Source organism: Megascapheus bottae, chromosome 10 (genome assembly GCF_031878675.1).
Source record: "Megascapheus bottae isolate mThoBot1 chromosome 10, mThoBot2.hap1, whole genome shotgun sequence".
NCBI classification, from domain to species: domain Eukaryota; kingdom Metazoa; phylum Chordata; class Mammalia; order Rodentia; family Geomyidae; genus Megascapheus; species Megascapheus bottae.
The window spans coordinates 63,806,576-63,816,797 of record NC_143518.1 but is presented as its reverse complement, the minus strand read 5'-3'; the positions used below and the strand labels follow the sequence as shown (position 1 = coordinate 63,816,797).

General features: G+C 55.2%; 1 protein-coding gene across 5 annotated transcripts; it reads right to left on the bottom strand.

Moving 5' to 3' along the window:
* Positions 1-741: 741 nt before the first annotated feature.
* On the bottom strand, positions 742-8,566 carry Zbtb18 (zinc finger and BTB domain containing 18). 5 transcript variants are annotated; one of them, XM_090341513.1, is made up of 3 exons: positions 8,503-8,533; positions 6,648-6,731; positions 742-4,413 (listed from the first exon to the last, which is right to left on the bottom strand). In XM_090341513.1, exons 2-3 carry the CDS (start codon positions 6,658-6,660, stop codon positions 2,831-2,833), a joined length of 1,596 nt encoding a protein of 531 aa, XP_090197639.1. In that variant the 5' UTR covers positions 6,661-6,731; positions 8,503-8,533; the 3' UTR covers positions 742-2,830. The 5 variants fall into 5 exon arrangements, with proteins under 5 accessions (XP_090197639.1, XP_090197640.1, XP_090197641.1 ...); XM_090341514.1 differs by lacking the exon at positions 6,648-6,731 and having other exon boundaries at positions 8,503-8,566; XM_090341515.1 differs by lacking the exon at positions 8,503-8,533 and having other exon boundaries at positions 6,663-7,195.
* Positions 8,567-10,222: the final 1,656 nt, after the last annotated feature.

Here is a 10,222-nt window from a genome sequence, read left to right as displayed (position 1 = left end):
TTTTATCTAAGGGGACAATCATGTTGAGAGTGGTAATGTCCAACAACTCTTGTCCCAGGTCTTCAGGGCTGTGAGATGTGGGGGCCAGTGCCCGGCCCGGCATTCCCACCAGGAATACGTGCAAGGACACCTCAACATTCCACCGTGACACAAACCCCACAGGCACCGAAGTGGGATGGAAGTGAAGGAGAGCAGGATTCTTTAAATGGTACACTATCCAAATACATTTTAAAATTTGCCTAGAAGATTTAAAACAGGGAACCTTCAACCTTCCTGTTCTCCCAGCAACAGAAAGGGTGCAGCCACCTTGCTCCCTCCGCGCAATGGAAAGCCCGCTAATCTGATTGCCTAGAACACCACTCGTTAGCCAAGACTCAGGTCTCTTTCAATTTTCCACCTTAACTGGAACACAGGACAACAGGTTTGCCCAATCAACCTGGGATAAATTACACACGGAAGCCGGCTGGCAGTGTACAGGTCAGTGCAATCACAGTGGCCTGAGCACCCAGGCTGCCAGCATGAGCACATGGACCCACAAGTTTCTAGGAAATCACTTTAGCATGCTTGACCTGTCCTCCACAGAATGGGCCATTTTTTTTTTTTTAAATGTGCACGTTAGTATCTCCTTCAACGGCTGATTGTATGCATTTCATCAAGTCCACATAGAATGGACGGGAACCTGGAGTGTCCCCATGTCTCCTCAGAAGCTGCACGAGGCAACAAACAGCACACAGGAGATCGTCCGTTCATATAATTTATTGCAGTTAGCACACAGTTTAAAAATTCACCAACACACCAATAGTACAAAACTAAACAGCATTATAAGTTATTCCCCCTCAGGAAAATAAAACATACTATGATTGTCAAGGCTAGATGTCAGTCTAAGTTTTTGAACAGAGGAAGAATGCGAACCTAAGTACAGGAAAAGCAATCACTCACAAGGACCGCGAAAGAAAATCCCAAGGAAAGTCCGCTTTCTCACAGACATTGATTGTCTTCTCTAAATTAATAAAAATTACTTTAACATAAACTGCATTAAAAAAAAAACCTAGAAACTCTTCAAGTAACTAAAGATAATGCGCCAAGGCCATTTTCACAGCTTTGTTGTTGTTTGCTTTAAATGCCATCACAGCCAAATTAACACGCATTTGACCAAATATTTCCAAAACAGTCCAGCAACACACAATGGAGTTTTCCATTCAGTATCTTAAGCACAAAAATAGGCTATGTTTACAGTAGTTAAGGCGATCAAATTTTAAACAAAAGCAATTAAAAAAAAAAAGGGAAAAACAGCAAATGTTTTCCATGCTACTCCATAGACCATATTTGTAAGTGCAAGACAGGAAAACAAACACTGTGCAAAACACTCTCGCCCAGCGTGCAGGTCACTCAAGCCACACGTGGGCTGCAGCTCAAACTCTAACCCCCTTCCCCGTCAATCAAGGCAGTCCAGTCCTTTCAGCCTGGGGCTTTTTCAGTCCATAGAATCTTTTCATGAGTTTGGGGTGGGGTGGGGGAGGAGGAGGGAAAGGAGGGTAAGGAAGAAGAGGAGAAAAAGAAAAGGAGCACAAAGAGAGAGAGAGAATGACCTATTGTCAATTTGTGCAGTAGTTATTCTAAGAACGCTCAACCGGGTAAATGTGTACATCTAAACTTTGAGCTGGCATGGATCCTGTGCAATTAGGAGTTTGTTATAAACGCACACTGCTCATGCAAATCTTTAAGCCGTTTGTAAACATTTATATGTTCCTTGTTAAGTAGCAAAGTTATCAAATTTGCAGCTTAAATTTTTATTCAGCTTAACAGTTTCAACTTAAAGACAGTGGGAAGTCAATTTTAAATTATATAAAATAAAAATAAAAACAGTGCATTTGCGTTCTTCATAACACCAGTTTTTTTTCCAAACGGTGCTATTTTTCTAAGAAAATTAAATAATTTTAAACTCACTCATTAAAGTTATACAATGCAAACAAAGACAAAAAATATATCGAAACTCATGCATTTCTGTAGCGTTAATATTTACTTTTCAAGACTCAACTAAGAGCATCAACACAACCTGTCAAGTTCTTTGACCCCCCCCAGCCCGTGTAATCAGTTACAGTATACAAGAACAGTAATTCACATTTTTAAACACACACTTCAACACTGCTGAAGCTGCAATATCCTTTTCATCCCAAGCAAACCTTCACGAAGACAGCATCCCAGCGACCCCAGTGTACTTGCAGATTTCCCTGTGCTGGGAACCGTCAGAAAACCAGAAGTTGCCACAGAAAGTTTTAAGTCAACTGCTTGTTTAAAAATAGATAATCCAGCATTTCAGAAATTTTCCATTTGGGTCTAAAAGCATTCAGGTTTCCAACAGCCAGAAAAGATGCATGCAATTTGAGACATAGGAAGAGGCTAATAAAACTGGAGGGGATTTCTACTTTAAAACAAAACAAAAAAACCCAAAACAAAACAAAAACAACCAAAAAAAAATTATGTGGGACATAAATACCAAAAAAAAAAAAAAAAAGACAATACGGTGTGGACAAAGTCAAGCCCATGAGAGTGTCTGTGATAGGGCATCTGTGAGAAGGTTCTTGGTGGCTTCCTTGCCTACCCTTCAAAGGAAAAGAAACCCCTCTATTCTCTGACTTGTTCTAAAGTTTCTTTTATCAGAATGCTAAATTAGTGAGAGTCTCATGCTATTATTCTAAAGTGCAAAAACAAGTTAAGATCCCAACTTCTTAGTTCCAGGAAACAAGACTGCTTTTAGACCGTACCACGACTATATAGAATCTATGTATATCTATGTATATATATATATAATTTATATATATATATAAAATTATTTCCAGAGTTCTTGAGAGCTATCCTCTAAGGTCCAGTCTCTGACCGTGGGCAGGCTCAGCGCTTCGCTCTTGACGGACAAGGAGTTCACCAGCTCGCAGTGGAACTTGCGGATGTGTCTGTACAGGTCCCCCGACTGCGTGAACCTGCGCTCGCACCACTTGCAGGCGTGTGGCTTCTCGCGCGTGTGCACCACGGCGTGGCGGCTCAGGTTGTGCGAGTACTGGAAGCTCTTGCCGCACTGGGTGCAGGTGTAGGGCTTCTCCCCCGAGTGCGTCCTCTCGTGGCGCTTGAGCGTGTACATGCAGGAGAAGGTCTTCCCGCACAGCGAGCACGTGGGCACGTTCACGTCGGCAGCGGCGGGCTTGCTGCGGAGCCCGTCCTGCTCACGGAAGTGCGTGCTCAGATGGATCTGCAGGATGTGCGGGCTGGGGAAGACCTTGTTGCAGAGCGGGCACATGAAGATCTGGCCCGCAGGGCTCAGGATGTTGGAGACGTAGGGCAGCAGGCTGCCCTCCATGGCGCCCTCCCCGGGGGCGCGCTCGCTCTCAGGGGTCATCATCTCATCGTCGCTGGCCTTGTCCTCACGGTCCAGCTCCCGCAGCACCGAGTCCTCCCGCAGCGGGGCCAGGTGCGCCGGCTCGTACGGTACCCTGTGGTTGGCGCCCGCACTGTCTTTCACAGTGCCATGTTCCATGTCATAGTCATTAGTGCCAACATCACCCTCATCACAGGACGCCTCTTTCTCCACCTTCACCTGCACCAGGCTGCTTCTCAGCACGTCCTGTGAAGAGAAATAAGAGCTGTTCAGATTGTCAACTCCCGAGAGGCTGGACTTGACAGACAGGTCCAGCACACAGTCAACATCTGCCGAATCCCTCACGGAGGTGACAGACCTCTGGGACAGAGACTCTGAGGAGCTGCAGGGGCTGGCCACTGTTTTTCCAGCTGCCGTGGCGTGCAGCTCGGCCTCCGCGCCCTGGGCCAGGCCAGCCGAGTCCGAGGGCAAGCGCATCCACATGTTCCCGGGCTCTGTGGACAAGTCCCGCTTGCTGGGCAGAAGGTTCAGCTTCTCCTCCTCGCCTTCATCCTCGTCGCTGGGCAGGTCGCCCGCCATGTGGCTGCTGCCATCCGACAGGCTCTCCACTTTGTCGGAGCAACTCGAGGCATCTTCTTCCTTCTTGGTGCTGTCCGCCTCGGTGGTGGCTTTCTCTTTCAGCTTCTTTTTGCAGACTTTGACAATGTCATACATGTGCAGATAGCTGGCAGCTGCCAGCACGTCTTCGATGGGCAGGTCTTTGAACTGGAGTTTCCCTTCGTACATGAATTCAAGCAGGAGGGCGAAGGCGGGGGCTGTGACAATGTCGCTGTTCAGATGAACAATGTCCCTTTTGTCCAGCTGGTCCTTGTAGAAGAGGTGGAAATACATGCTGCAGGACGCCAGCACCGCGCGGTGGGCGCGGAACTGGGCATCCCCCACCAGCACGGTGCAGTCACAAAGAAAGCCCTGGTGTCTCTGCTCGCTCAGACACTGCAGCAAATGTCGACTGTGGTCTGGAAACTCCATGCTGTCTTCATAACCTGGGGAGAGAAGAGCTTCTCGTTAGAGCCTGCTCGGGAGCACACCACAGCCCTCCCTCCGACCCCACAGAAAGTAATCACCACCAGTCGGCTTTGGCGGCTGTGGGTCACGCCCCGAGGACTACCAAATCACACACACAAGACCTAAGCTCGAGAGGAAAATGTCCACATCTTAGTCCCCACCAAGCAGCCTCTCCACCTTCCTCAAACTCCTGGTCAAGTTTTTCAAGCTTTCATGTCACCACAGCCTCTTATAGAAACAAGCATTCAGCTCTTCTGGGAGAAATTTAGCCATTTCTGCTCATCAAACTATAGCTAATAAAACCTGCAGATAGGATTAACTTCAATAAGAGCAACTTCTAGAACAAAAGAAAGTCCCAGATATACTCTGAAAGATTACAAAAAAAAAAAATCCCTTGCTTTATTACTTTTGATACCTGCCTTTACTTTGAAAGTGCAGTTTAAATCTATACACATTTGGCTGAATCAAGAAAAAAAAATGAAATTGCATAATTAGACCAGAAATCAGCAAACAACTTACTTTTAAAGTCAGAGTGTTACAACAACAAAAGCCCTGTGTATAAAAACAGATGTTAGTGCCTGAAATCTGCAGGTATGCACACATGCATGAGATCAGAAGGAACTGCACCAGCAGATGGAAAAGATCAGCCTTACTCTGTACAAATCCAAAGGTGTTTTTTTTTTAAATGAATTGAGAAGGTAAAAAAAAAAAGGTTCTCTTTCTTTGTATGCTCTGTAGTTCCAGTGTTAGCAACGAGAGGGACCTTCACTCACCTCTGAAAACCCTCATCTAAACAAGCCTATTACAGTTTACTCAAACTTTAAAAATAAATGTAAGCCCTTCCTTGCATAAACTACAAAACTTGTACAGGTTCAACATTTAGAAAAAAAAAACAAAAACAAAACCTCTTTCTAGAAAAGAAACTTTCTTTTCTTTTTTTCCTGGCTCTGCCTTACCTCACTAGCAGAAAATACTTTGTTTCAACCTAACTGGCTATATTCTGTTTTCCCACTAGCTTCTATGGTCTCAACTGTGCTTCTCTGCCTTCTGGCTTTCTGGTCAGGGAAAGAAAGACAAAGATGTTGCAGTGGGCAAAGCCCTTCCAAAGATAAAGAGAACCCCCACTTCCCCTCTGGAGACCGCCTCACAAAAGCATTCTGGGGAGGCGTGTGAAGTTCATACTCAGAAATGACCTCCCTTCCCCTTCTACACTTTGCCTGAGACAGACTCAAACTTCCATCCCAACCCCAGACACATCCTGCAAGATGCCACTGCTAGAAAACACCCCAAGATTTACAATACAATCACTTTAAGTGCCCCACAGCTAGCATCAATCCTAATCCTTGAGAGGGCTAAAAATAAAGATTGGAGGGCAGCTCGCAAGGTAGCCGTGATCAAATTAGGAGGCTGAGAGGACAGAGGGACAGAGAAGGAAGCTTATAAACATCTGATCCAGCTGACAGCGGCCATATGGCAGCTGCTGCCCAGATAAAGAGATTAAGAACGGGGGAGTGCGGTTACAGCTGTCTGGCCAATTCAGGCAGCTCACATCTACAAGTTCTAAATTAGTCGCCAACACAAAAACTCCTGCAAATAATTATTGTTATGCTGAAGTAAAAGATCTCTTAAATACATATCTGAAAGAGAAAAATGAGGAAACTAGTCAAACTATTCTCTTAGGGACAAAAGTTCTTTTTTTTTCCCCCTTTAAGAAACCTCGGGTTTCAAAAGCACTCCAGCTGTATGTTTCAACAGTGCTGCTGTTTTGAAGAATAAAGTTTCACAGTGGAATTAATTACACAACCACTTCGCTTTTTAACTAGAATCATCTTATCATATCAGTTTGAATGCTGGATTCCAGACAGTTTACTATTCCTAAATTCCCCCCCCCAACAAAAGAAATCTAAACAGCAATGAATAACAAAAAGGCATTTTAATCCAAAGTCATCTCAAAAAGCTGTATTTCAAAGCCTTACTTAACAGCTTTAAACTCAAAATATTTGTGAATTATTTTACTTGCTCAAGTAAGAGGAGTAAAAATTAAAACTAAGTAAGTCAGCCCGAGCCTTCCAACTCCAGTAAGATACTCTTACTGCTCAGTCCACACATCAGTCGTGAACTGGGTTAGAAAAGAAATGCGACTTCTTAAAAATTGAATAAAACGCCAAGGGAGATGGAGAAAAGACTCGATCCGGTCTCTTGCTACGCCTACCTTGAGGACACATACACTTGATTAAGTCCTTTCCTCGGAGTCTCGCTGGCTCCAGGTCTGTTACATCGGTGGAAAACAAGCAGACTAAGGGAGACAGATGCAGAGTGGAGATGATGTTGGAGAGGAATGCGATACCTTCTCCACCACAGACCGCGCACACTGGCTCCCTGTCTGTGTGTTAGAATAAAAGGCTGAGGGATGGCAGGCTGTCAGCTGCTCTGACATCATGCTCAGATGGAAATGCTACCTCCAGCTGTGCTCCTTTTAATGCCATATGCTACTCCTCTACACTCCTGCCACCCGCTTTTTCTTAGGAGAACTTTTCTCTTCTGTTAGTATAAACAAAATACTTCAAAGTCTTCCTTTTCCCCCCAAACTTTCTAACACAAGGAAGGGCGAGCTCGGCATATGGAGTTCTGCAGTATTTATGGAAGAGCGACACTTCTGCCTCGAGCTGGTGGCCGGGCTTCCATGCCGACCGCACTCCCCAGCCCGCCGCGATTCAGGAAACCCAGATTCCCCTCCGCGAGCTCCGGCGCGGCGTCGAGGCGGGCGGCCCGGGGATATTTTTACCCCGCCCGTCCCACGCCTCCACCCCACTTCCACGGCCGTCTCGGCCCGGCTCCCCTCCGCCCTCACCTGCGCCACCGCACCCCCCCCCACCCCCCCGCCCATGCAAATTCAGCCTCGACAAGAGCCGGCGGAGACGGCACTTTCTCAAATCCTGGAAAGTCCTCCAGGCCACGGAACCAACCAACACGCGCGCTGGGCCGGGCGCCGCCGCCCGCCCCGGTCCTCCCGGGTCCCCGCCCGCGCGCCCGCCCCGGTCCGCTCGGTGTCCGCAGCGAGGACGGCTCGGGGCAGGCCGGCGAGGCGGGGACGGAGCCGGGCCTGGGACCCGCCTCCCCCGCGGCCCGGCCTGCGGCGCCGGGCGGCGGCCACCACTCGGGTCTCCCGGGAAAACCGCGGCGGCGCGGCGGCAGAGGAACCAACCCGGGGGCCCCGTCCCGCCCTCGCTTCCTCAGAGTCGCCGACCTAACTTTCTCCAACTTGGCGGGGAAGGGCACGGCGCCGGCGCCCGGCCCGGGCTCCGCGCGAGATCCCCGCCACCCCGGCCGCGCTGCGCTCTCCGCCCCCGCCCCGCGCCCGCCGCCCAGACGTCCCCCCCATCGGCCGGCGGCGGGGCAGGGTCCTGCGCCCCGCCTGCCCTCGGCGTCCCGCGGGGGTCGGGGCGCGGGAGCCCGGCGAAGCCCGGCGCGGTGCGCACGGGGAGAGGGGCCGGGGAGGCCCGGGCCGGCGGCGGAGGACGGGCGCCGGGGCCGCAGGAAAACACCTTCCAGCGCGGCCGCGGAAACCAGACCCGGGTCACGACAACAACAAAAGAAAAGTCGCAAGAAGCGGCCGAGGGGGGAGGCGGCGGCCCCCGCGCCCCGCCGCCGCCGCCCGCGCCCCTCCCCGGGCGCCGCCGCAGCTGCACCGGTGCCCCGCGCCGCGGCCGTCCCGGGCGCCTCCGCAGCTGCGGCGGCCCGCGCCCTCCCCCGCCCTCCGCACCCGGGAGGCGCCGCCGCAGCTGCACCGGCCCGCGCCCGCCCCGCGCCGCAGCTGCACCGGCCGGGGGAGGGGGCCCGGCGCCCGCGCCCGCCCGACCCCGCAGCTGCGGCGGCGCCCGTCTCCGCGCCCCGGCCTCCCGCAGCTGCGCCGCCCCGACAGCTCCGACCCCGCAAACTAACTCCGCTCGCGGGGGCGCCCGGCCCGGCCGCCCGCCCGCCCGCCTCGCCGGCCGCACAGCTGGCGTCCCCGCCCGCGGGGCCCGCAGGGCGCGGGGTCAGGGGCCGGGGCCGGCGCCGGGACTCACACGGAGCGGCCCGAAGTCCCCGCGTCCCCGCCGCCGCGCGTCCTCCGCCGCCGCCGCCGCCGCCGCCGCCGCCGCCGCCGCCCGGCCGCCGCCGCCCGGCCGCCGCCGCCGGACTTGGTGGGCTTCCTCCTCCGCGGGCCCCCCGCCCCCCGCCCCCCGCGCCCGGCTCCGCCGCCCGCTCCCCCGCCCGCCCTCCCTCCCACCCACCCCCGCTGGCAGCCGGAGGCGCGCGGCGGAGCGGAGAGGGCCCCTCGCTCAACGGCTCCCCATGGCAGCAGCCCAGCGGCGGCCGCAGCCTGCCAGACACAGGAGGAGCGGGCGGGAGCGGGCGCGGGGCCGCCGGCCGGGGGGCGGGGCGGGGGCCGGAGGGGCGGGGGACGCACCACGCACGCACGCGGCGGCGCCGGCCAGATGTTCCCCGGCCCGCCCCTCTCCTCCGCGCCCCCGCCCGCGCGGGGCGTCTGCGGCGGACCCCGGGCGGCGGGACCCGCTCCCCGCCCGCCCCCGAGCCGCGGACTCTTCCAATAGGAAGGCAGCGTTCCGGGAGGGCGGAGGGGGCGGCGGGCAAACGCCGGACTGACAGAGGAAACTGGCCAATGGGAGAGGCGAGCCGGAGCTGCCGCCCGCGTGGGCCAATCGCAGGGGCCGACTCTGGGGGTGGGCGGGGCTCCGGGGGCGCGGGGCGGGACTCCCGGCGCGGCGGCGGCGGCGGCGGCCCCCCGGGTGACTTGGCCGTGAGAAAGTGAAAGGAGCCCGCGGGCGGCGGCGACAGCTGCGCGGGGAGGGCCGCGCCCCGGGGGCGGCGAGCGGGCTCCGCGGCCTCCGCGGGCCCGACACCGCCGACTGCGTGCTTGGAGACGTCCGGGGCGCGCGGGGACGGCGGAGCCCCCCGCCCGTGGCCGCCGCGCGCAGGTGCACGTCGGGGCGGCCCCGCGCCCCGCGGCACTTTCTCCCCAGCAGCCGAGTTCCAGGGCGCTTCCGTGGGAGCGCTTTCCCGAGTGGACGGGCACCGAGGCGCGGCTTCCCCGCGGCGGCGGGAAGATGGAGGCGCGCGGCCGCCCGCCCTCCCCGAGCAGACTTCCGCTCGGCGCCCGTCCCGCGGCGCCCGTCCCGCGGCGCGCACGCGGCCTCGCTGGCCCCCGAGGTCCCCCCGGCCCCGGCCCGGCCCCGGGCGGGCTCGCTCGCTCGCCCGGCTCCCGCCTCCCTCTCCTCCCTCTCCCCCCTCTCCCCGGCCTCGGCGCGGACCGGGGCCTCCACGCAGCGCGCCCTCCGCGTGTCGGGGAGGGGGCCCCTTCCATCCGGACGCGTTTCAGCTCCCGATGGGTGAAATGCGCTTCAAAACAACAAAGCAAAAGCCCCCGGGAAGGGCCCGCGTTTTCAGAGCTGAGCCTCAACCGAGGAAAAGTTTACAGAGCCGGGGAGTAACCGGGTGCGGAAGCGCGGCGGAGGATAGGGTCAGGGCTGAGGGCGACTTGAGGATATTCAGGTAGTCCACGCCGCAGCTGCCGCCCGCAGGTTGGACCGGGGTAACCTGGAGTACAGCAACAGCCCGGAGCGAGGCCAGTGGCCCCGAGACAGAGTTAACGACATTTAAAGAGGCTAGTCGCCCCTCCCGCATCGTATCCAAGGTCCCTGGGGCAACAGTAGTTTCGCTTCTTTCTCTGTCCTCACTTAAAACCCTTATAAACTTGTACAATACTTTCAGTTCTTTTTGGAAAGT